The sequence below is a fragment of the Dermacentor albipictus genome, chromosome 4 (assembly GCF_038994185.2).
Source record: "Dermacentor albipictus isolate Rhodes 1998 colony chromosome 4, USDA_Dalb.pri_finalv2, whole genome shotgun sequence".
Lineage (NCBI taxonomy): Eukaryota > Metazoa > Arthropoda > Arachnida > Ixodida > Ixodidae > Dermacentor > Dermacentor albipictus.
Genome location: NC_091824.1, coordinates 52,565,999 through 52,592,179, shown reverse-complemented (window position 1 = coordinate 52,592,179; position 26,181 = coordinate 52,565,999). Strand labels below are relative to the sequence as shown.

General features: G+C 45.0%; 2 protein-coding genes across 21 annotated transcripts in view; one reads left to right on the top strand and one right to left on the bottom strand.

Annotated features, from left to right (window-relative positions):
* LOC135909148 (uncharacterized) overlaps positions 1-26,181 on the top strand; it is a 758,332-nt gene that overhangs the window by 658,572 nt on the left and 73,579 nt on the right. The window contains exon 7 of one of the 20 annotated variants that reach the window (XM_070536940.1): positions 10,493-10,547. The exons of the other annotated variants lie outside the window; for them this stretch is intronic. Within the exon in view, the coding sequence (XP_070393041.1) occupies positions 10,493-10,547 (55 nt within the window). The remainder of the gene's footprint in view (positions 1-10,492; positions 10,548-26,181) is intronic. 20 annotated transcript variants of the gene reach the window in all.
* LOC135909173 (neuropeptide-like protein 31) lies at positions 14,480-15,543 on the bottom strand. The gene is made up of 2 exons (XM_065441004.2): positions 15,416-15,543; positions 14,480-14,796 (listed from the first exon to the last, which is right to left on the bottom strand). Exons 1-2 carry the CDS (start codon positions 15,425-15,427, stop codon positions 14,524-14,526), a joined length of 285 nt encoding a protein of 94 aa, XP_065297076.1. The 5' UTR covers positions 15,428-15,543; the 3' UTR covers positions 14,480-14,523.

Here is a 26,181-nt window from a genome sequence, read left to right as displayed (position 1 = left end):
GTTACGGTCTTGCGGTACTCCGCGCCTGCTTTTGGGCAGCATTTACATCGCTCTCCCGGCGGCGCACAGTTCGATCACTTAATTCCGTGTGTTTGGATGAAGCCATGACACTTGTGTGTAGTTGTGCATGAGAATATTGCACGGAATGGAATGAATGACTGACCGAATTTCACGTCAATGCGTGGTGCTTGTAGTATACGGCCGACAAACCAATATTTATTTCATTTATGTGTAACTTACATATTTACGTTCAATCACTGGGCACGTATCCGCAACTTCTGAGCTGTCGTCTCTGCCTCAGTGGTAGTTCCGGCTTCGCATGTTTTAATTATACCCAAGGAAAGGGAAAAATACTTATCGAGAAAGCGGTCAGACAAGGAGACACAATCTCTCCAATTATATTCACTGCAGGCTTACAAGCATTCCAACTATTAAACTGGAAAGGATTAGGAACGGTTATCGACGGTGAATATCTAAGCAACCTTCAGCTTGCCGATGGCATTGTACTTTTCAGCGATACTGGGAATACATTGGAACAATTTATTTAAAAATTATGATAAAGTATGTAGTTTTACTTGCCAAAACAAATATCTGATTATGAGGCACGAAATGGTGGGGTACTCCGGATTACTTTTTGTTTTGACCACCTGGGGTTTCACAATGTGCACCTCAATCTTTGAATATCGGTGTTTCTGCATTTCGCCCCATGGACATGTGGCCGTCGGGGTCATGATTTGATCCCGTGAACTCGCGCTTTGTAGCGCAACACCAAAGCGACTAAGCAACCACGGCGGGTCAACAATTGACTGATGATCTTCGCCGAGAAAATGTAAGAGTAGCTTCGAGAATGATATGCAGGAGACAAATGTAATGTTGAATAACCTGTGAAGCAAATAGTAGTTCGTGATCGTCTGTCAGCCTGTATAGTGTGCACAGGAGTAAGATTATCATCTAGGCCAATTAGTCGCAGTTCACCCTAATATGAGACGGAAATTTACAGAAGAACGAACGAGGGTTGGATTGCATGCGGCTCTCTTTGCCAAATCATGATCGGGAGCTCATTTCTGTCGTTGAAAAGAGAAGTGTAAAATCATTCCATTCTTCGAGTACTATCATATGGTGCATATAATAAGGAACCGCTCAAACAAGCAATGCCACGAAAATATTAGGCCTAACTCTATAAGAGAGAGGAAAAGAGCGGTGTGCATAGGGGAGCGAATGGGGGTAGCGGTAGTTGAAATTTAGAGGAAAAATAGGAGTTGGGGAAGGGGAGGGGGAAGGGCAAACCGCCTAACTGATATAGCCGGTGGCCGATTATAAATACAGAGTGATTGCTGGGGGAAAGGAAGCGCTGTTGAGGACGGCAGGATATCAGATGGAGTAATGAATTCGGTAATTTTGCAGGCATAACTTCGAATCACCTTGTGCAAGTGAGGAGTACTTGCAGCATGCTGGGAGAGGCCTTCACCCTTCTATGAGCATAGAAGCACGCTGTTGACGTTTTACAACATCCAAAATTCGTCCGTACTTTTGATGGACTGTTGCTCTTAACCGTAGTTCGCTTCGTTCTGTGAGGCCACGTTCGCATGTTTACAAAACGGCGTCGGGTGCGGCTTTGATACCGCCACCGCCACCTTGGCATCGTACTACATGTGCCGTGACTGCTCTAAACGAAGTGCGTCAGTGTCGCAAGATTGAAGACTTGAACAGATTTAATCATAAACCAGCTAGAATGTTGAACCGCTATGTGCTTTGTGTACGGTGCTGTCGAGTATTCTGAAGTGCACTTGAGTGTGTGTTCCTAGGAGGTTACTGTATTTGTGTGAAACGTTGGCAATGAGCATCATGGTTATGCTGACCGATTAACCTGTACTTCTATGAGGTGCCAGTTGGACTATGGCAGACGGCATAGTTAGGGGCTTCAAGCCCTGACATCACCAACCTATCACTTTTTAACGGTTTAAACAATGAATGCGTATGCGCCTTTGTGCATTACGCCTCTGTCGGAACGCGGCCGCCAGAACCTGCAGAACAAACTCTTCACCTTGTGTGAGGCATCATCGTATTTTATCAGCTGAGGAGTAGCCAAGAAGAACCGATGAACGCTGATACGATGTCAAAGTGTGACAAGCAGCGAAGCTTTCAGGTGTTGATGTTACGTAGCGCAGTTTTCTTTGATTAATTTGGGATACTCAGTAGCCACTGTTTGTTTTTTTATTTCATTTTTCTAGTTGCTCTCATAGCCCTCTGCACCCATGACATGGAATCTATGCAAAGGGAGCACGCACTTTGTCGTGGGCTGGCGGCCGACGATATCGTCGACCAGCACCTTAGACGGTACTGCCGAGGGAGCTCATATGCAGCATATATTAAAGAATTGGGGTTTACGTGCCACAAGCACGATCAGATTATGAGACACGCCGTAGTGGGGGACTCAGGAAATTTGGACCACCTGGGTTTTTTTACCGTGCACCTTAATCTAAGTACACGAGTGTTTTTTGCGATTCGCCCCATTGAAATGCCGTCGTCGTGGCCGGGATTAGATACCGCGACCTCGTGCTTAGCAGCCCAACATCATAGGCATTAAGCAACCATGGTGGGTCATACTCAGCCTATGCGCTGCATTAGAGTGACACCTGCAACCATGTGCAGGGCGATAACGTACCATACCGACGATTGTACGAGTATACTGGGCCTCTTTCCTTGAGGCCACATGAGCTATATGTTATGGAGCTTTTTTTTATTTCCGCAGTTAGTTTAGAAATAAATTTCGTCGCTTCATAATACGATGGTGGTCGTGATGATGTATACAGGCGGGTTGACCTGGCAGTCCTGGCCGGCAACTGCTTCGTCTGAGCATCTCTTTCTGTGCCAGATATGTCACCATGTGTCCATCGGTCCTGTCTCTTGCAGAAATGTGACAGGAATGCGCAACACTTCCACTTGCGATTTTTTTTTTTACGGCGGTGCGGTGAGCGGCGAGCCCGTTGGCGCTAGTCAGTGCTGTATTAGCCGCACGGAAAATGACGCTGTCGAATAAGGGTGCAAATTGATTTGGCCTAAGAATATAGGCTCTACTACATATACGTGATATGCGATCGTGCTCTCAGTTGGCCGCACTTCTTTCATCTCTTGTCGTTTAATCTGAGCTTTGCTTCCTCCTTGCTCTCATTGGACACCGTAAGTTAAACGCGCTGCCACTTCGGTAGCACCCGTATGCTAGCGCAAAAATTTTGGGGTGAAAAATTCTACGAGCAGCGCAGCTTAGTTAATTCCGCCCGTGATTTCTTCAGCAACCATTAGATGAGCAAGGGCAAGTTTCCAAACAGACTGGTCGTTTCTATTCGTTGTGTTAGCTTTCTAGTCTTACCTTCTTTGTTTCCACTGGCTGGCACAAAGTGAAGTTCTTTTTGCGAGAAATGAAAAAGCCTCGGAGAAAATACACAAGTGAGGCCACTTCCCAAGTCATACCTATGTGCGGACAGATATATGAATAGTATTCGCACAACTTTCTCCTCGTGGATTCTGTAGGCAACGTTATCCGACAATTTAGCGGTCGGTGGAGCAGGAAAAGAAAGCCGTTCTTCGACTGCGCAATGTGTCGTGGAATCATGCATGACGGCTTGCAAGGCGTGAGATCTGGCCGCTCGCCAGATCAGGCGATATTGCGAGACGCGAAAGAGGCGGACGGAATAAATTGCAAGGGGTAGTGCTTATCGCTGTCGCATCACCTCCGAATGGGCTGCCAGAGGGAATAAGAGACTGCCTTGCGGCAGCGCTCAGACTGAGTTAATTGTCGCCAACGGCATCAGCGCGTATGCCGCGGACTAACTGGAAGTAGAGACTTGGGTGGTGAAAGAGGGAAGCTTAATGTTTTCTTTTCAGCCGCCACCCTCGTACGACGGCCTTACGTCCCAACCACTGTAGCCGCTCGTAGTTACGCATATTGATCACGTGATGTAATTAATGCGTCGTATCGACTGTTTCGGCGTCGTACATCACCGCACACGTTAGGTTCTGGCAAGAACGTTTGCTATTACGAGATGCGAAAGATTGGAAATAATTATGAATCTCCCAATATCCGTTTGTCTATAGCCTTCATGCATGACGAATCTCCTTCTATACGCGAAAGGACACAGAGTGCAACGAAGCGGGTCCTTCGGTTCTTTATTTTTTTCTCTCTGTGCCTTAGCTAAAATACAGTTTTGGGTGTGATATCGGTTCAGTTTCTTCCACGCAGAAATGTTTAACCTCTCCTGACCCGAATGTCTTTTTTTTCTGAAATAGAGCGATCAAACCTCAGCTAGGAATACGTGTATGCGACGTAAAAAAATCGCAAACTATTCTCACGCCACTTGCTATTCCGTCTGGTTTTGGCAGACTCGCTGAAAGAGACCTGATATGGGCACGTAAGTGATGCCTTTGTATTCGCATGGTTTCCTCCTAAAAATAACTTTGGACATAACAGATGAAAAATCTGGTATCTTACGGCAATCTGTGGAATAGTCGGTATCGCAGAAACTCTGAGTTCGCTTGATTCACCTTAATGTATGCAGCTGCACGAGTTTTTTTTTGGTGTTCATCCTCGTTATAAGGACCACGCGCAATGTGTGGCTTTCCGAGTCAGAGGTGTCGATGTCTGTGCGTTACGCCAACATCATCGCGCCTACATGCCATTTTGTTTGATACCTTCGTGGTTCCGAAACGTAGTAAAGAAACGTTTACAATGTTTCTTCTGCAGTTCAGAAACTTAACCACCACCACTAGAACTATATCCCATTTCCTCGTGAAAGAGTAAACGTAGCGAAAATGAGCATAAGTAAGTGGAAAAGTGATACTTTTCGCATGAATGGCCGGTGCAAATAGGTTGCGTACAACGGCGGTTTGTCCTTTTAACATTGCCAGTTTGACATTGTCATGTTTCTGAGTGAATAGCATCTCAACGGCGTGAATGTGCTGAGATTACTATCGTTCAAAGTCGTCTAAAGTTGTTGTGATGCTCGTAATGTAGGTTAGAAACACTAGCACTTGATGAACATTGATTCACGTATTGTGCTGTTGCTGATTCAAAAGTTGGTTCTGACAGAGAAACCAGGAAGTTGACGTTTAGGCCAAGCAAGCCTTTCACTACCTCGTGTTCATGAAATTGATACTAGAAAAAAATGACATTTATAGGCTTTAGAGAAGAAGTACGAAATAAATATTAAGTAAATGACCTAACAACACCATTGTACTTCTTTAGGTCATTCTATCAATCTGATGCTTTTTCGTTGACTGATTCTCAACTCCTATTAAAGCGTAGCATCATGTATAAGGGGCTCAGAATACGGCTGTGTTTGGGGACTAAATGCTTGTGTGTAGTGCAAATGCTGCTGTGCTCTAAAGATGAGTGATAAGATATAATGATCGTTTATTCCATCACCCCTTCATGTTTTTTCTTGTTGTTTTATTCTTTTACATTCGAACAGGTTGCAACTATGTGTACCTGAGCATACAAGGTGGAACGGTAAACAGAATAAATAAGGAAAAGTTAGATGCCCAAGCAGAGGAATGTTCACTTTGTCCCTCGGCAATTAAGCCTTTATGGAATCTGATGGCGATGGCTAACTCTGTTACAGTATAGCCCAAAATCATTCCACTGTACATTAGATTATCACACAAAAGCTTTTTCCTATTTTCCACAGCCACCCCTTTTTATGGCAGTCAGTGGCGGTAAAACCGTTATCATTTTAAAGCTGACCGCAAAACGGAGACAGCTTTGCTGCTCACGTTTGCCGATTCCAGTAATATAGATAGACCAAGAAAATAAGCATTATCAAGTAAATGTAACACCATGCATACGATAGTCTAGGGCTGCGCACACAAGAATCAAAGAACGAGCAATTTATCCTCCTCTAAGAGATTTTTTGCATAGCTATCGCTAGCAGTGTCAGACGATTCTATCATGAATATCAGTTTGGCTGATCATAAAGCGTCCGCATTTGCTGAGTTCAACAGGAAGCTGTTTGAGACAAGCATCGTTAGCGACTCAATTCCAGCGCTGACAGTAAAAGGCGCTGGATTTCAACACGTACGCCATTTGAAATGGAGCTGATTGCCTATCTTACCGAAGAATCGGTGCCCGCATATTTGCGTAAAACAGCCTCAGCGAGCAAAAAGAAAAAAAAAACGCCACGTGAGGTCCACGATAAATGCGAGAAAGTAGGCGCATTGTAGTAAAGTGGAAAAACGGCGCTTAAGTGATTCGAGTATGTGGCAAGCCTATGAAACGTTCTGCTTCAATAGACGTTCCCTCCGTTAAGATGAAAAATGGGGGCATTATTTTCGCGAAAGGTATCTGGCATTGAAGGGACTCAGTATTCGCTACAGCCTCGTTTGTCTTACAACGAGGCGAAGGTATTTCACACGCTCAGCCATGGAGAACACAACGATATCAAATTGCACCCAATGACGCGTCGAGCTCTTAGTCTAAATAATTGAGATTTACCACACAAATCTTATCCGATCAACGATTCATAAAGAACAGAGAACGCGTTTCTCTGTAGTAAGGAATAAATAAAACTGGGATCCTGTTTGACTGCATTAATGCAATGAAATTAGGGGCGACCACATTGAAGAGACACACCACTTATGTGATAAAACTCAGACGAAGTGAAGTCTAGTTCTCCAAGGGTTGGCTCCTGCAACTGTTCGAGCACTTTAACCCCTCCAGTGAGAAAGGCGTTTTTCTTTCGAGGTACCCATATGGGTTTTCTTCGTAGCAATTTGCTACGTTTGATTGGATGTCTCATTTTCCCTTTATTAATTACGAATATTTCTTGAACCCTCGCTTTTTTCTTTTTCTTTCATCTGTGATTTCAGGTTCACCTTATGACCTCGGTCAGATAAAGGGGGCAGCTTATTTACACTTGGTAACAGTAATGCGCAGATAATTGGTGGTGTGCACCCAGCTATCGATGTTCCTTGATATATTGCGACCTTGGCAATTAACGACGTATGCAAGCGCTCTGGAGTGTTCTCTGGAGTGACGTACTCTGAAGTGACGTTCTCTAGAGTGACGTACTCCACAACGCAAGCGCTCTCGAGTACATCTTACGGGTGGCGCATTATTTAGCCCGTTGCCCAGGAAGCACTGCAAATGCCAGAAAAATTAGGTAAACTTTGCACGTAGTTAATTGCGTGTGTTACAGATACACGATTTTTAGATACTTTCTTGAAAAACGTGTTAAAATGTGCTATATGGCCGTTATCAGCTATTATTCCCTTTAACCCGAAATAACTTTACACGAGTATTAAAATTCGTGGTGAGAGCGTTCATGGTAAGCGTTGAAGACCATGAGCGCGAGACGGTGAGAGAGACCGAATGGAGGAGAAAGAAGAATGGTGCAACGCATAGCATAAAACAGAGAGTGCTTGGTTTAGCGTTTGTGTCCTCACTACGGGACATTTTCTTTTGGTGACCGAATTCGCAGCCCAGAATTTTTTTTTCTTCTATTAGGGCAGGACAGTGACGTCGCCATAGCCTTTGTACTTCTGTAGTATCTGAAGTTTGCGCGGTGACAACTGCGCCGCTCAGCAACGCACTCTTGCAGTTGCAAGGGACAGGACATTCAAGGACACTTTCCTTTACCCATGTCAGCCACACGAAGTAAGTGGTTTACCCGGTTCGGACGACTACTGAACGGTTTCTGCTGGAATATTGATTTTTTAACTAGCGATCTAACAGCTGGGGATACTAACTGTGGAACAAAGGAGAGGTTAAGCGGCCACGAGTGCTCGGTTCCTCACTTGAAGAACAACTTCGTTCCTCGGCTGGGTACGATCTGTGATGGTGTGTGTCGACTTCATTGAATTTGACCAGCCTACAGCGGACAACGGCAAGCCTCACCTAAAACTATACCAGTGATGATACAATCTACACCAATACCTTCGGCCAGCGATAACCAATGCCTATTTCTTCGCCATCTTCATGCGAAACTCACTAGGTTTCAAGAAAAGCTACATCTTTTGAGGCAATATGACGTGCCAATCATAGCTTATTTTAACCAAGAGGGCTAAGACCGAGGTAAGAAAGAACACATGCCGACGGAGAAGGTCTACTATATGCGTCCATCTTACAGTCGTCCAGCCAGATGCTGTCACGACAAACATTCGTCTTGTGTTTGACTGCGAGCTCCGGTGCCCGAACCCACTGCCATGTTTTCCATGAGAGGAACAGCCTACCTCCCCCACCCCCCCTACTCAGCCGGTGATGCCAAAGCCGATTCCCCGCCCTTAAGGTGTCATTACCAGAGTTCTGTCCCCCACATCACTTGAGCTTTCTTTCGAGTTGCCTCTAGCTTTTCACTAAAATGTAGCTAATCGCTTACTACATTATTGTTGGCGCGGACGTGCGCGGCATTTGATTCGTACTTTTGCTTTGTTTCTGAAAACCCTAACACGAGGAGTACAGGCTCATTAGAAGCACCAGCGGCGGCTACCTCATCCATATTTTCTGGCTTCAACGTTATTTTCTTTAAATTTCCACAGTAGACACCGTGCAGACAAAATACATTTAAATATATGCAAAGGAAAATATATAGTATATTTTTAAAGAGGAGGAGTTTGGGAAATAACAATTATTTCTAATAGTGTGAATAGCCTATGCCTAGACAATGAACGCATTACTGTATGTTCACCTCGCTTCAATTTGCATTGGGTGCTTTTTGACCCTAAAAAAAAAACCTGCAGACTTCAGCGGCCCCTTCAGCAGAAACTTTTATCAACGGCTCATGAAATGCGCATGAGTGACATTTATCTCATTCTTGACTCTCTTTCTAGTAAGCAATAGTAATGACTCATGAAAAAACAAAACTCGTCTGATAATTACAACACTTATCAGGAACGAAAGATTGACACTTTCAAACATCTTTAAAAGTTGCCGGTGGCAGATGTCACAATTCTAGTTGACGAGCTGTTCTCCTCAAAGCGGCGGACAATATTTGCACAAAAATTTGAGATGCAAAATCGACTAATCAACAAAAATTCACAAATTAGAAATTTAGCTAATTACATTGTGGCCCATATTGCAATTTACAAATTCTAGCCGTGGAGTTCGCAAGGCGAATCCACTTGGAACGAGTCCTCAGGATGACACCAGTTTCGAGATATAAATTCCCGAAATTTTCGGAGAAATGCATTGACGTTGATGTTAATTTCTTAAAAAAACCGTCGTTTCATGCACTGAAGCACACAAGTAACTGGAAGTGAGCGGAAACTGTCCCTGGAACTGCAAGACTGCGTTGCTGAGTGGCGCAGTTCTACCTACACCTACGCCTTCTGTTTTCAGTGATTACGCTAATCTCTTTTTTACTGAGTGATATAGATGCCGCGCTGTCACGTGAGCTGTCTGGAGCCATCTAGATTTTGTAGGCTTCAACCACTCCTCTTTTTAACGCGACAGTGTTAAGGAGCCCGTGTGGCAGAAGAGCCGGTGTCGTCGGCGTCATCGGCGTTGGCCGTGCGCGAAAAATTCACAATTCATAAATAAAAACAACTTGCAAGATGGGCTGGGTGGGAATCGAACCATGATCTCCGTAGTGCGAGACGGAGACGCTACCACTCAGCCATGAGTTCGATTGTTCAAAGCGGGCCAAACGCGCTTGTAGTGAAGGCGGCGTTGCATTAAAAACGCGCCGTAGAAAATTATACTGCAATGTATCTCGGTAATTAAGAGCATGTAAATTACATAAGTCACAGTTAAACGAGTAGCGAAGTTTGATTCCGCTATATTTCAGCGCTTGGCGCACAGGCAGAGCAATCTTGCGGCAAACACAGAAGAACCCCTCCTTGCAATGTACGGCGCTGCCCCGACAGGTGGCGCGCCACTCGCCCACTTCTGCCCTTCGTCTCGTTTGAGCGCATTGGGGCCGTGCGGGGACCGGTGCGAGGATGCCCTAATACCCTTGCGCTTAATAAGTTTTCTCGCTCTCTCCCTTTCCAACTTCCAGCGTGCGTCACTCGAACCCTTGTGTTGAGGCGGCGCCGCTCCTCTTTCCGCTCACAGCACGATTCCGAGGTGCAGCATCCGATGCGGGACGTCTCTGATGTGATCGCTGCGCCATGGCGCGTCTGGTGGGAACGCGTCCCCTGCGATGTGGGCCGTACTGCTGGCGAGGGGTCACGCGTCTGCGTGGGGCTCCCAAGCGAGATAGAGGACGATCCCATCGAGGCATCAGCCCCATGATCGCGTCCGCCTTCACTGTACGTCGCCGCCCGACTGTCCGTGCCGATCACGACCTTTGGCTCGCGTAGATCGTTTCTCCCTCCGAGACACCGAGTTTTTTGGTTCATTCCGCTTGCTTAGGTGCACGTTTCGTCTTTGTGTGACTCAAGAGCATGCCGAGCGAATGAGTGGGCTGTGCGAACGGGGTGCGATAACGCTATCGCGTTCAACTCTTGAAGGCGAAGCTCAAGCGTCGTCCAATTTTTTTCTTTCATTTCTACATTTCAGGAAGCTCACCGCCCTGTGGAAGATGGGCTTGGGCTTGCATGAAGCACAGTATGTGGTGAGGAGACCTGTGGCTTCTGACCTTAATATGTGTGGCCTTGACAATATATACAGTATGCAAGTGGTTCGAATCGCTGTGAACGTGTCTACAATTACCTTCGCCGTACACCGTAAGCCGTTGGCCAGGCAGAACTCCAAATGGCACTGAGATCACATTTAGCGAAAATTGATGAAATGCTATGGCAAAAATCTAAGCGGAAGTTAAATGCGTGGGCACCAAGCATAGTATTTCAAAAAAATTTCCTTATCAAGTGTTAGTGACATGGACCGCTATAACATCTGCTTCCAAATGTCGCCTTACAACTAACTTACACCTGGTGTATATTTCGTGAACAGGGAGATGATGGTAATTGCATTGCGCGTTACAATTTGCACGTTCCAGGCCTAATTAGAATCTTTGCAAATGAGTACACAACACTGTTTTTTTTTTCATGTGGCAAACAGAGTTTTTAGTGGAGTTCTCCTGTGTCCTGCGTTAACTAAACCTGGGACTTTGTTAATATTTGGCAAAATAAGGCCGAAGTTATGGCACATGTGTAGACAAACTTCAAAGTGTGGGCATTAATGACATCCTTTCCTACAAATTACGTATGCAAACGGTTCGACCTTCACAACATTGTTTTATGAACTACGCCGCTTTTAACCCGATGCCTGAGAGAGTGGTGAATGGAACGGAGAACAAATTTATCAATAATAGGTAGTGGTGTGGGGAGGGGGGGGGGGCTGAGGGGACAGACATTTAGGTCAATGCTCTGACGAAGTAAACTCTGTGTTCATGAATTAGTGCCTTTGTAATCTTTCCTTGACAAACGCTTGGACATGTTATATGCGGATAAAATTTGAAACGGACTAGTCATTTAGGGGAATGCTTTAAAATAAGTGAGTTCAGTACGGATATTTCAAAGTGTTTTGTAACCACTCGAATGAAACAGTTTCGCTAGAGGTTTGGTTAGTATTCGGCAAGGCCACAAATGTTTGGTGTTAATTGTTCATTTTGGCCTGTGCGACTGCTTTATACTGACTGGTGCAGTTCGAGCACGGGCGTGCAGTTACCGCACATTAGTTTTTTTTCTTTCTCTCATCTTTATATACTCTTGTTTTTCCTACACAACATTGGGTATACCCAAGCAGATAATTTCCTAGTAAATATATTTGGTTTCTCTCCTTCTTATTCTGTCTGTTTGGCTAGGTCCCAGCCTGTGATCAAACAGAAATGCTTTCAAGCTTGCGAAGAAGATTCGCAAAATCGTGTAGTAATTATTCTCTTGAAATTGGAACGGAAACATGCTCCAAATATCTTTACGCCTTTAAGGGTGTTCTTGTGGCGCACATTTGCGCCCACATTGACAGCTACAAATAATATAGCACACAATATCAAGCTCGAAATGAAAGTGCCATCAGAAAGATAGTAGTTCAGAACAGTAATAATTTTGACTGCCTGGTGTACACAGAAATATGTGAGAGGGGATTTTGAAACGGATAGCTACGAATGGTCATTTTATGCACTTTTCCTTTCGTTTGTCGCAGCTGTCGTGTATTTTCTGGCAGAAAAGGTTGGCAAGCAAGAAAACTTCATTTGTCCCCGCCAGTGACTCGATCTAACCCCTTAAACTTGATGATGATAGCTATAGGACCACCAACTACTTTTTATACACCCGAGAACCCGTCAGAATGTTTACTGCGTAATAATTGACACCCTCCTCGACAGGGCTAAGATTGCTCTACAAATAAGGGTTAGTGCAGCAGTAAATCAAAATATTTTTTTGCTACTTCCAATTCTGCACCCTTTCAATAAGCGCCTGTCCATCGTACATGCTCTTCTTTTAGACCGCGTCTTTGTAGCGCTATTTTTCTTCCCGTATGTTAAACCTACTTCCCCACATCAAGCTTCTGCTGTTTAATATACGTTTTGCGAAAAATACGCGACCCATGGAGGCTCTGCTTCTGGTGTGTTCCTGGACGGAGCCAACATATTTGCACGCTGGCCTTTTCCTGTGAGCTGTGCGCAAGTGCTACCAGAAGTCCTTTTCTGAACGCCACCAAACCGCCGTCGTGTGTCACTTTGCACCAACCGGGATGTCGCCACAACCCTACCACCCATTGAGAGTATACAGAAGGGTGAATTTAACATCGTGAAGGAATTTTCCAGAATTTCAGCCTACGCTAACAATGCGCGCTAACTATTGGATGGATCATGGTTCGTTCCTCGTGAACCAAACAGTCCTTTTGCGCACACAACAACGACTAGAACTTCGTCATTGCCTTCCGCAGCCCACTCTTGCTACATTAAGAAAACTGTTAGTTACAATGCATAGGCGAACGCTCCTGCTTTTATGTGTTAGCTTTCAACGCATTAAATGTGCAACGTTTTCACCTGTGATGCCAAATTAAAAGTTCTACTTTTAAGGCGAAAGCCTTAGGTGGCTTATGGGTCAAAAAATCTGGCGGTTGTCCGGCGTTACGGGACCAACATTCAAGCCCATGCGCCAATAAACCATCAATTTCTTTGTCAGTAAAAGAGCTTTATAATGTCTGTTCGCGTTGAAGGGACACCCTTCTAAATAATCACTGTGGCCACGAAAGTATCCGCATTTGGTTTTCGTGGTGTTGTTCATATTTGCCAAGGAAAGTACACGTGTCTTATGAAGTTTATTGGAGTTTAATTACGTCTGCGCCTACTGTAAATAAATCTGTCGTTTAAAGTTAGCCTTGTCTATTTGTCTAATTTGCCTAATTTGCCTTTCCGTGCGCCTCTAATTGCGCCTACGCTACAAGAAAGTAGAAGGCACCATATAAGCAAGCCCATGTAGCTGCCTTCGTAGATGGAAGCCTCAAAATAAAAAAAATGTTTTAGTGAACCAACATGTCTTAATGGTCTTCACGGACTTGCTGAGCAAGTCCGTGAAAAAAGAGAAGTAGAGAAGTAGAGAAAAAAAAGAGAAGTAGTAAAGAGAAAAACGAGTAAAAAAACATGTAATAGGATGTAACAACGCATTCGAAAGACAATGTCATAGCAATTTGAGAAATGTCTCGTGAGCGCGCATGGTTTCGCCTTCATCCTCTTTAGTGCTTGCTCAAGTGGCTGTAAACTTGTTCCCTGTGCGTAGTCACAGATGTGATTGCTTCACTAGTGAAAGGTTGTTTCCCTGCGCATTTTTTGTAAAAAACTTATTAAGCGACCGCACTGTGAAATCGGGAGAAAAAGAAACGTTGCCGTGGAACATTCGGTCACCCACCGCAATGAAGTTGTAGTCCTCACGGCATGGACAGCTGACATGACAGAGCGTATTAAAATGGCGACATCGCACACATACTGTAGTGCTGGTTGCGCCACCAATACTAAAATCGGGACACGCAAGATAGGAAAAATGCTAACCGGAGGCAGCAAGTTCGAATACGCTGGCAAATAAAAGCATCCATGTAAATAGGTGGACAAGAGCCCCATATTATAAATAATGGTCGCCACTTTAGTAGTACTAGTGTCATAGCACGAAGCATCAAGAAGCAAGAGTTCGCAATCAATACAGCGTGTTCAGAAATACATGACCTAAGCACAGTAGCGGCTGCACATGCGTGAACAATAAAGGTAAACAATTGTAAAGTTGAATCAACTATCTCTTCACTGCTTTCCCTCGTTCTTCAAGCACACTACTGTGGTCAATTTAAATTGCTTAATCAGGATATATGTAGTATCCAGAAACATGTATACTGAAACGTTATTCAAACTCGTTTTTTTATGGGCGTCAGACAGATGTAGTCCTGTATAAAAACATTCTCTTTCAATACTAATATTTAGATGTATTTTTCTATACCCTCACGTTGCTTTACTTGTGCTCTTATGTTTGTTATGCTACGTTATGTTTCTAAGAATTTTCTAGCATGCGCAGGCATGAAAAAGGTGCATTCGGAAATATAAACGTGAGACATGCGTTGGACACGTGAAACGCCTTTATTCAAGCGTACTCCTGAAGTGCTCATCCATAGAAGCCTCCATATTTTCCGTAGCCTCCATAGCCTCCGTAACCACCATATCCGCCGTAGCCTCCGTATCCACCATATCCGCGGCCGTACCCTCCGTAGCCACCATAACCACCATAGCCGCCGTATCCTCCGTAGCCGCCGTATCCTCCATAGCCGCCGTAGCCACCGTAGCCGCCGTAGCCGCCAAGTCCGTATCCCCCATAGCCACCGTACGCGTAGCCAGCCAGCGCACCGGCAATGACAGTTGTGAAGACGAGGAACACAATCTGGAAGAATAGAGTAATATAACCGAGTGTAAGCTATGCAGTGCTAAAAAGCAAGTATAATCGCCACTGGCGGTCTGATTTAGGAGTGACGCACACAATCTATATGTCGCAAATGCATGTATGTATTTGCGACATACGCTTTTTGTGCATTACTCCTAATTCTAGCTCAAAAATTTCAGGCATCAAAACTGTTACTGTGAGGAAACCTTATAAACGGTAAAAACAAAGCAGCCAATGGGACACAGATAAAAGCTACATATTTAATACCAACTGCGCTGTACTGAACCCAGCCAGCCTTATTCACCGTAGACCCACATGATAACAATGCAGTTTTCGTAAAAAGTCGCGCATAATTAAGGAACAGCTAAAGTTGGTCGTGTCCACTGCTGTACTTCAGGAAGGCTTAACATTTTCAAAATAGTTGTTTTTTTTTTTACTCTGGGGTTCTACTTTCTTCATAACCGCTAGATTTGTTATACTGAATGCTGACTCCACGCTAAGTGCATGCCTTCGTTTTTCCGTACGCATAGACTGTATTCGACATGAAATTAGGGCAAGACAATTTGTGAGTAACCACGTGAATCCCTGCACTCAAGACCCATAATGCATTTCGGCTTACCGTATACTTCATGGTGTGGCTCTCTTTGGCAATAAAGCACCTGAGGTTGTCGTGGGCAGGCACGGCTGAGACGATGTGTGCTATGCCGACGACCACTGGAGGTATATATACCAGTTCCCGCCTCTCTCGACTTCGGCTTGCAAGCCAAACGACGCCAAACCTGTACCGGCATGAATGGCGCTCACAGCGGGGGCAAAAAAATAAAGCAGCCGCACATTAAAAAAAAAGTTATTTCAACCATGCACACGGAGAGGAGAATAGCGTTGTCGCAAGATTTGGTTCCGTTATTTTGTGCGCTGACTCATGCTGGCGCAAATTGCTTTCTTTTTCCTCTTTGCACTGGGCTTGCGGACAGAAAGCGCAATGGCGAAAATTTTCCCAAACTAGCGCAAGCATTCGCTCTGTATCCATTCCAGCACAACAGAGCTGTTTGGCCGTCATAACCACTAGCACGAGATTCGCGGCGTTCTTTTCTTCTCGTAGCAGTGCTTCCTATACTTGCGGATAGAGGAGGTTGCTGACCGGTTACGCATTACGAGGTAACTTCACGCTCGTTTTAGTAAGTACTACAGCTGTCACCTCTTCAAGACTATACCTGTGGGGCTTTAATAATTGTCACTCTTGTACAGTGGTTACGCATCGCTAACTCAGGAATTCAACGGCAAGCGACGTGCACTGGAGAACTTAAAACTTCCAAGAGTATAATGTAATTAGCATGGTCTTGAAGTACCTTGTCGGAACCTCGTGGTGTTCGCTTAGATTGCTACACCATTTTGTTATAGGGGCCCGCGAAAGTCGTGACTGCAAAATGAGGCAATTTGGGTTTTTCTTGTCATTGTGTTGCCGTCTTTCAGGATAAAGTCGCAAATGTGGCCCGAGCTCTGATAGTAACATTTATCTGACAAATAGGGTACGACATCGAAGTTCCGTGCTCTAATACGAGTTCTTGGCAGACGAGGTCACTTCGAGCTATTCAGCACGTGACAGTCATACAGTGTTCACTTATGGATATTATTGCGTTTACTCCCTTTACTCATTACCTGTTTTCTGCAGCACTCGTGAAGCCGTTTTTCTTGTGTTAGCCAAGCGAAGCGCAGACCTACTTCTCTATATACGTCTGGTATTGTTCGCGAAATGCGTTATACAAATTGGTGAAAACGTGGCGCCATTTTGCAGATATCTAGATGACTGAAGCTACCCAAAAGCAATACATTAAAGCTAATTAGAAGATTGTGTTAGAACTTGGCTTTGTTGGTTGGACGAGGACAGACGGAATATAGAGAATGCGCGGAGTGAAATTCTAAACTGCAATTTATTGGAAATTTAATTTGAAACATCTAGAATTTCTGTGGGTGGGCTACATCCAACACCAAATCCGCATCAAACATTGAAAAATACGACGAGGAAAGAAGGAAGAGTACGTACACATGGCTGATCAAAAGCGTGGTGTGTAAATGAACACAAATGACTTGATAGCCTTAAAATTGGGATTGTGAAGATAATGTATTCCCATTTGACCCGGACGAACAAGTGTTCAATTTTACCTTACGTTCATATTCAGAACTGTGCGCCGCCTTCTTTCACCGCTTTCTATGCTGCTGATCGGAATTCATTCAACCACCAAGCCCACATTCCAACCTAAACAAGACAATAAATAGGGAAACGATAAAAGAAAGCAACGTACGACGGCAGCCAACTTCCCTGAATACGGCATCATTCACCGTTTTCCACACGTGTCAAGATGACTGTCAATAGTCAGACTTGCTCAAGTTCCTGCATGATGCGCCGTTACATCTGTGCTTACGCTTTTTTTTTCAATATGTTGTTTAATGCAGTTCTACTAACAATAATGAAAATGCGCTTTTAACTAATTCCCGCTTTCGAGAAGAGGATAAATCGACACCTGAGAACTATTCCTATTTTACGAATGTTGATGTCAGGAAGCAGAAAAGATGACACTGAGGCGCATCAGCTCCCAACGGCATTATTTTAGTTGGTATCAGATAAGCACCTTCGTGACTATTTATTGAATGAAGTGATAAAATGTAAAAAAATTCAATGCGGCTGCGAATCAGAAGCTAAATTATACTGCCGCACTAGTTATATCTGAAGTGGAATTCCGTATAACCATTGCTGATCGCTGAATACCACTTTTGAATAAATGTATGTGTAGGAAAGGTTTTCGTCGTGAATGAGTCTGGTGGCTCCTTCTCTCTTAGCGAAACAATACATATCATTGTAAGCTGGTTAAAGCAAACCTTAGTTTTAACTAAAGTTGTCTGGCTTTTGCAAACAAACAAACAAGCAAAGAAACGGACAGGACAGAGGATTGAAATAAGACGGAAACAAATTTTGGAATTTGCTAAAATGTAGTATTGTTGCACATGGCGGGCACAAAGAGAGATATGGTATCTATACGAATGCAGCCAACGGAACATCTTATAGTGCCCATATGTTTTTGAAAGTATCGTGCACGACTTGTTGTCTACTGCGGTATTCGTTTCGTGCAACATACGCCGGAAGGCATGCATTCGAATGGCAGACTTGCGTGGAGATAGCAGATGAGATAAACTTGATGTACTTTTTTCTACGCGAATAGTTTTTCTCGCTATCGCACCATTTATCGCCCATTTCGCCTCGCATTCAAACCTCATTTCTAAAGTAAACCGTTGGGAGCCCGTCTCAAGGTTTAAATTACGACTCGACGATAGATGACAAAGCATATAGCTATTCGAATCTTAATCTTTTTGTGCTTGGTTGATGACTCGCAGTAAGTCAGTCGTAATTTCTAGCGCAGGGATGGAAAATTGCAACTGTATCATTTCTCTATCGCCTCATTCGCGTCACAATGAAAAAGCTACCCTTGCCGTGAGCTTCGTTGACTTTGTTTCGGAAGGAGGTCGATTGTCACGCTTGACTCAATCACTATCACTGCGATTTGATGTACTGGACACTGTGAAACGACCACGTAAACGTGAAAAAGAAAATACACGACCTTGCAGAACGAACCTTCGGTTCAGAAACAAAAACGCATGTACTGACGCTCGTAGTACTCGTGAAACGCAAAAGTATCGCAGATTTGTTCAGCGCCCTGTGACGAGCTTAACCAGGGTGGTTACGAGTGTCTGCGAGTCTTTGCTTCCAAGTCTCTACGAGAAGTAAGTCAAAGACAAAGTTAAAAGACTGCAGTGTCGAGAGCAGGAAATGTTGATATATATCTGTTAAATACACAAAAAAACGTAACTTATTGGCGTTGTTATTGCCATCTACCTGCAACATACTCTTTATAGGTGTTGTTAGCTCCGAAGGGCTTCCACTCACTATCCTAATGTCACAGCTTTTTCTGCTCACAAAATACCTTGGAGCCTTTACTATACGTCCGTTAACTATGCTGTCAAGTACCGTCGCATCAGTTCTTGTGCCACATATAAGACTGGTCTGTCACCGATGCGTAGATAAAAAGAAAGGCGTTTGTATTATAACATGTAATACTTCATGTGCTGCGAGCGAAGGCATATTTAAAACACGAATGTGGCTGATGATTTACCATTTTAAGACAAACAACATCGCTTCGTTAATGCAGCAAATTATTCATGGTTTACCTATGTTAACAGCCGCCCTGGTGTGTTCCTCATTGCGCAACGAAAAATTTTCGCTTTGTCATCACTGCCTAACGTGACTATTTAGTCTGTTCGACACGTATGTGCATTCACAGGCATTTCTATTGGGAACAAGCTTGAGACTAACCAACTAACTAGCATAACTTTGCCAAAGCATTTGAAAGTAATAAAATAATTACTTGCCCACACTGAATCTATATAACACCTGAATCCACGCAATGCTGACCATTTCTATAAAAGTGTGTTCGTTGAAATAAAAATAGTTAGGCATTTGTCTCCTCCTTGTGTAACAGTTTCACTGCAACGAAGCAAGCTGTTGTTTTGATGCTTTTCCTATTTTATCATGCTCGGACGTATTATTCATGCTCCATATTTGTATTTCTCTTGCATAAAAGAAAGTTCGGCAATTTGAGAATTTCTTGGGTCTAAGGAGTCACACTTAGTGCTTACAAAAATTGACCTACGTTAAATAAACTTAAAGGGAAGCTGAAGAGTCTGTCGAATTCAATAAGACGCTCATATACCGATGCGGGAAACTTATAAACCATGTAGGTAAAATTTGTTTTTTTTTTTCAATTATGAGCGACGTAGTCGTCGGTTGAAATTGCGCTGTAGCTCCGCCCCCCGTCGAGTGAGCGAGCGGAGCGGAGACCGGAAACCGCGGTGTTGTGACGTCAACTCTAGTGTTTTGTTCCTTCGCAGCGTCCGCGACCGTGCCTGACCGCGCTTGTTTCTGCGTGCGTGCCATCGTAATCTGCTTCGATCGACCCTGCATTCCTTTGTTAGTGCGTCTGCGTGTATGTCGAGTGGTAGTCAACGCGCGTGGTAATGAACGTGAGTGGTAGTCAACGTGAGTGGTAGTCAACAGATGAAGGTCACTGCACGTCCTGCATGAACCGGGAAGCTTTTCACGCGTTGAAACCGTCTTTGTAGATTGCCGACAGCTTTGGACAGCGCACAAATGCCGACGATCGCATCCCCGCTTACGTTCCACGAGGAGGCATGCAGGAACACAACACTACAGTTGTTTGACCGGAAACGAGCTCACTAGATCGGCGAAAGATCGGCGAGATCACTAGATCGCTTTGCAAAAAACATACTCACCGAAGAGAATTTCCAACACGAGGAGATCCCAAGACTTTGCTTTCGTTCGCGTCGAAAGCACTGCTCGCACCAGCATCGTTCGCTTCTTCGAGAGGCCGGCTCTTCGCAATCGGGTCGTACATGTAGGGAGTAACGCCGAACTCCTAAGAAAAACGCAGTCTCACTAAATTTTCCATTACCGTCTCAGAAAAACAGCACCAAACTACCTGGCACCGCGCTTCATGTGTAGCGGCAGCGGTCGGTTACTAGAGTTGACGTCACGAGGCGCACCGACCAATCACAGGCGGAAACGAGACGCGCGAGCTGGGCGTGTCCGCTGCTGCACTTTTCGTCGAAATAAAATATATTTGTGCTTTCTTTCGCTCAATTTCGATACGATATTCGAATTCGGAGGGTTGAACACCATTATGTACAGATGTTCACTCATTTTTCCTGGAAAACCTTCCAGCTTCCCTTTAATAGGACCGACGAAAAGAAAAAAAAGAACATTGGAATTACTGACGCGCACATAGCTATTAGTTTTTCATTTATGAAAACCAAAGGGCTAGGATTGGATCATTCGCTAACAAAGGAATACATTTAAGAATGTGGTTTTTATCTGCTGTAACAGTCCGGTTACAAAAAAAAGTACACCAACATTTTGGTGAGCATGCACGGGTGTCGAGCCTTTATATTCTGCTCACGGTTCAGGATGCGGACTCAACGCCTTCATTAACTAAACGTAGGCTGTAGTTCTATGACGTGGCACTATGTGGGCACAGGTAGTTAGAACAGCAGTATGTTCGAGCAACGCAGCGGAAATGAATGTCGCTGGGGCTGGACTGTAGTTTGAGTCCAAACGCATGTCTTGCACCAAGAGAAACGGGAATCATCTGTGATTTTCCGTCATTTGACAGCTCATGACTGAGCACTTAGAGACCACATTTAGATTCGGAGATGCAACCAAGGTTCTTTGTTGCCATAAAGTCGAAGTCATAAATACGGAAGGAAATTTAGGTTCTCATTCCTATATTATTTTCAGCATTCTAGAATATCAGTTGGTTGATATTTTTATAGCGAGAGTAACAGTGGTAGTACCGTATACATGTATGTTATTGACGATACACTCAATAAAGCAATGAGCTAGAAGGCACTTTATTTTGACGCAGATGGCACAGTTCATTCTGGTTCCCAGCTTACAATGTGCAGTTACGCAGTATCCCCTCAGTGCAAACATGGTCATTTCTGTTTGTGAGCACACGCTTCCGTATTTTGCGTGCACATAAGGGTTCATCCCGTTTCAGTGGAAAATACGTTGAGTCAATGAACTTGTTTAGGTAGAGTAAGCGAACATGCGGGTTCTGTATGAATTAGGGCAGCACGACAGCTAACCAGTGAGTAGATATGAGACGAAAATTGTGCGACATTGAAAAATCACGACTCAATTTCCAGCGACGCTGTTTTGTACGAGCAGCAGAAAGAAGAATCTCAGGTGCGTGTCATTATGTTTTGACTGGGCGTTGACAATAAAACTAAGCAGGAATATATTGCGCAAGGACACAAGAAGTAGAGACGTTAAACAGTACTTCTCCAAACCCAAATATTTAGAATTTTGCCTGCGCGTAACGCGCAATGCGCCCAATATTTTCGCCAAATATAAACTTTCGTGGAGTAGAGTTCCCTCGGCACACTGGGAAGCATTGTTTAAAATGACCATATAGGGATTTGGAAATCTTAGGAAAGAGATGTTGCAGAAAAACTGGCTTTCATTAATATGCACTTAAGTTCTCTAACTAATACGCTGTAGCGTTCTTCCCAGGTTCACCAAATTTCACTACGGTGGCATTCGAGGGCAGCGGCCTAAATTTTGCGCCACTCAGAATACCAGTTTATATTGCTCCGGAGCACAAACATAGTAATTCATTGCAAATGCTGCACTTAAGAAATATATTTCGAACTTTGCAAACACAAGACCCATAATGTGCTCTTTATTGGCTTCGCAAGATTGCGTAAAATTTCGCAAAATAAAGCAAAGAATGTTAATGTTTCGCCGCCAATTTAAATTTTTACTCCATCAGTTGTCACTTAACTTGAGCTTCGTATCTCTTTTAGTTTTTTTTCTTCATGGTCAGAAACATTGTAGACAAAAGCAGTTTTACTCAATGGAACACTCGAATAGGTAATTTTCTCTAAAGACTGTAGTTAGCATACACCAACGAAACTTTTGATCGTTCAAACAAGCTTTTAATCGGTCGCCTGAGCTGATCGTGTGCGAGGACACCGACATTCCGCCTGGCTCATTTACCCTTGTCCCAGTCTTCTGCGTTGCCGTCACCGATGCTGCGATATTCTTCAGACCATCTGACATCTTAATGAGGCGCAAAGCCGTGCTACTGCATTTTCCAACGCTTGACATCGCCGCCGGCTTCTGCAATATTTTGCGTTCAATCCCTTTTCATCTCTCTTACGTTGCTCGTCGGTGAATGTCTCGGCGTCGCGGGACACCTTGACTCTTTGTTCTTTGTTACCGTGTCGGACAAATCTTGCCATATTTACTCTAATGAACTGCATGGCCTTTCAACACTTGAAGAGTCATCGAACGATATGTTTTTGAGTTTCATCACCGGTACATTAACCCCAGCCGAACACTCTGAGGTTCTTCAGCTTCTGTACCACATTGCTGGGCTCAGTTGCGGCCCAGCCGAAACTGGGCCGAACGCCAGAAATGTACCACTACATTGACACCTGTTTACACCAGCCGTCGTGTTAAAGATCGTAGCGCGTCCCTGCCGAAGAGCGCCTTGTCATTAACGACCGATTCGAAGATATGCTATGCGTGGCGTTATTCCACAAATTCGCAGTCCTTGGGCCTCTCTTGATCTCGTTCGCAAGAAGGACATCTTTAATCTCTTTTACGCTGACTACCCTCAGTGACGTAAGGTAACGCACAAAGACCTCTATCCTTGGTCGCGCATCGATGACACCCTCGACAGCCTTCACGGAGTCGACTTCTTTTCGTCGCTAAACATGTGTCCTGTCTACTGGCACGTCCCCATGGCTGAAGCCCATCGCCAGAAAACTGCATTTACTAAACCTGGCGGCTTATATGAACTCAACGTGATGACCTTTGCGCTTTTCAAGGCGCTTGCCAAGTTTGAACCACTCATGAATAATACCCTGCGTGGCCTCAATTGGTCTATAAGTCTTTGTTACCTGGACGATGTCGTGGTTTTCTTTCCTTATTTTCTATACCCACCTACTTCGATTTAGACACGTATTGACCTGTATAACTAGCGCTGACTTGCAACTGAGACTTAAATGCTGCCCCTTCACTGCACGGCAGCTGATTATTTTGGGCCACACCGTGTCCAAGCACGGCGTTCTGCCCAACGTAGCGAAGCTTCGTGCAATCGCTGAGTTTCCGAAGCCTACTAATATCAACGGACTACGCAGCTTTGTGGGCCTATGCTCATATTTCTGGCGCTTTGTTGGCGATTTCGCCCTTGACCCAGTTTCTGCTAGGTGGCACGGACCTCTCCTCCTGGTCCCCTGAGTGCGAAATCGTGTTTGCTACACTGCGTCGTCTTTTTACGTATCCGCCTATTCTTCGCCATTTTGACCGGACAGCTGTAACTGAAGTACATGCAGACGCCAGCGGGGGTGGTCTTGGCGCCGTCTTCGCGCAACAGAAACACGGCTACTACGAGTACGTCGTTGCCTATGCGAGTCGCACGCTGACAAAAACAGAGGTCAATTACAGCGTGACTGAAAACGAGTGCTTCGCTCTAATATGGGCGCTTGGTAAGTTCCTAACATACTTATACGGCTGCCCACTCGACTTTGTGACGAATTTCCACGCGCTTTGTTGGCGCGCCACATTGAAAGAATCATCCGGCTGTCTCGCGCTCTGGACAACTCGAATCCAGGAGGAAGATATTCGCGTAGGCTATCGCTGCCGACGCAAGCGGTCTAACATAACCCTGTACCGTTCACCTCTTCCTTCAGACTCGGCCTGCGGAACCACTTTCACACACTCCACATCGTCTCTACCTGGACTCAATTAGCAAGAAACAACGCCGTGACCCGTGAATCGCTTCTCTTTTCGCCTCCTTCTGGATCATCGACCATCCCTCTACCTTGATCCCTCCGACGTCAAGCTGTTCATTTCGCCATTCGTGATTGGCTGCTCCACCGACAAAACTGCGCTCCCGAAGGCCGCACATGGCCACTGTTCATAAACCGCAGCTTAAGATCACAAATGATTGCCTCTTTTCAAGACGATCTGCAATGTAGCCACGCGGGAACATCAAGCATGAAATGCTTTTAGCTCCCGTTGTCGGCGACCTTCAAGCGACCTTGAGCCAAGAGCCAGAGCCGTTATCCTGACACTCAAGACGAGAACTGAGCGAGAACATCTGGGCATTGTCGCGAAAACAAAATGAGACTATCCGGGTAACCAGGCAAAACTCAAGTAAACGCGGGCTTGGCACCCCTGCCTTTGTACTACATCGCATTACATACGCCATGTACTGCCAAAATAAGTTACAAAATATATTTATTCCAATTTCTTCCTGATTTTTCGTCACAATGTCACACAAACTTTAAATTCTAGCACGCCAAAGTTTTATTTCTCATTTCTAATAGCGACGTTCAAAAGGCAGATGCAGGACACCGTAAACTTGATAATAATGTTCTGGGGCTGAAACAGGGTTACCTGTGCTTTTTTAAGCACCAGTGGTGCTTGAGTTCTGCGGCGCCGCTTTCGCGGTATCTTGAGCGATGGCGCTACGCTACGTGACCAAGGCCTACCTAAGGCCTACGTACCTAAGGCCGCACATAGCCAGCCGACCACTTCAACTCGACAAGAAAAAAAGAAGTAGCCACAGATGCTGAGAGCGCTGCACTGTTCCAAGAAGAAACGCGGACTTAGGCTGCGGTGCCACAGGCACCAAAAGGAGCCATATGGACGTAATTGTTTCCTGTCGCTTTTTGTGGCAGGAAACAATTGCCTCCATATGGACCAGTGCACAGTATGGCGTGGTGCGGTGCGGTGTGGAGGGCCGTCTCATTGCGAACATGCACTACATCCATTATAAGATTTTGACTATTATCATCTCCAACCAATCTCATTTGCCGGCAGTCATTTCATGCTTACACCTACTCTCGATTAAGTGAGAGCCAGCAATTCAGTGCTGCCCTGACTGTCAGGGTCGCAAATCGCCTATACGCGCGGTGGCGCCTTGCAGCCATTTTCGTGCCCAGCAAAACCTTTCGATCGCTTCGACATTGACCTCCATGGCCCGCTTCCAGTGACGCCGGATGGCAACCGGTAGATCATAGTTGCGGTGGACCATCTGACACGCTATGCCGGATCTGCTGTTTTAATTAAATGCCACAGCGTGGGATGTAACCTTTTTCGCCCTACATCGCTTCATCCTTCGAAATGGTGCACCTGGAGATCTGCTTAGTGATGGACGTCGCACCTTCCCCTCCGAATCATCGAAGCTCTGCTTTCGGAATGTCACATTATTAATCGAACAAACACGGCATACCGCCTGCAGACTAACGAGCCCACACAACGGCTTAACCGTACTCTCGGTTAACCGCACTCTCGGTGGTCTCTGCGCAATTCATCAGTTTACCCGAACTCTGCGGGTGCTATTGTGAAGAAGTAGACGCGCCTCCGACCAGTGGCATCGCGCAGGCTCGGCTCGCTCAGCTCGCGCTGCTGGTCACCGGTGTCTTTCGAGACGGTGGCTCACGCTGGCTTGCCATCCTTACTCGTAGCGTCCTTGAAGAAACGCACCACTAATGAACATCTTATCAGCGAATGCATTACATGGCTCATTACGCAAAGAGACGTCGGTGTAGTCGGCGTGACCGAAAGATCGTACCAAAATTGACCGGTGGCGCAAAGAGCAAACGCACGTCACAAGATGCTCGGATTGACGTAACATTTCTCAGGGAGGTTCCTGTGAACAAAGTAAATTAATGGCGTTGAAAAGAAAATTCGGTAAATTTTGCTCCTGATGAAAATGAGACCCGGACCTTATGGATACGAGA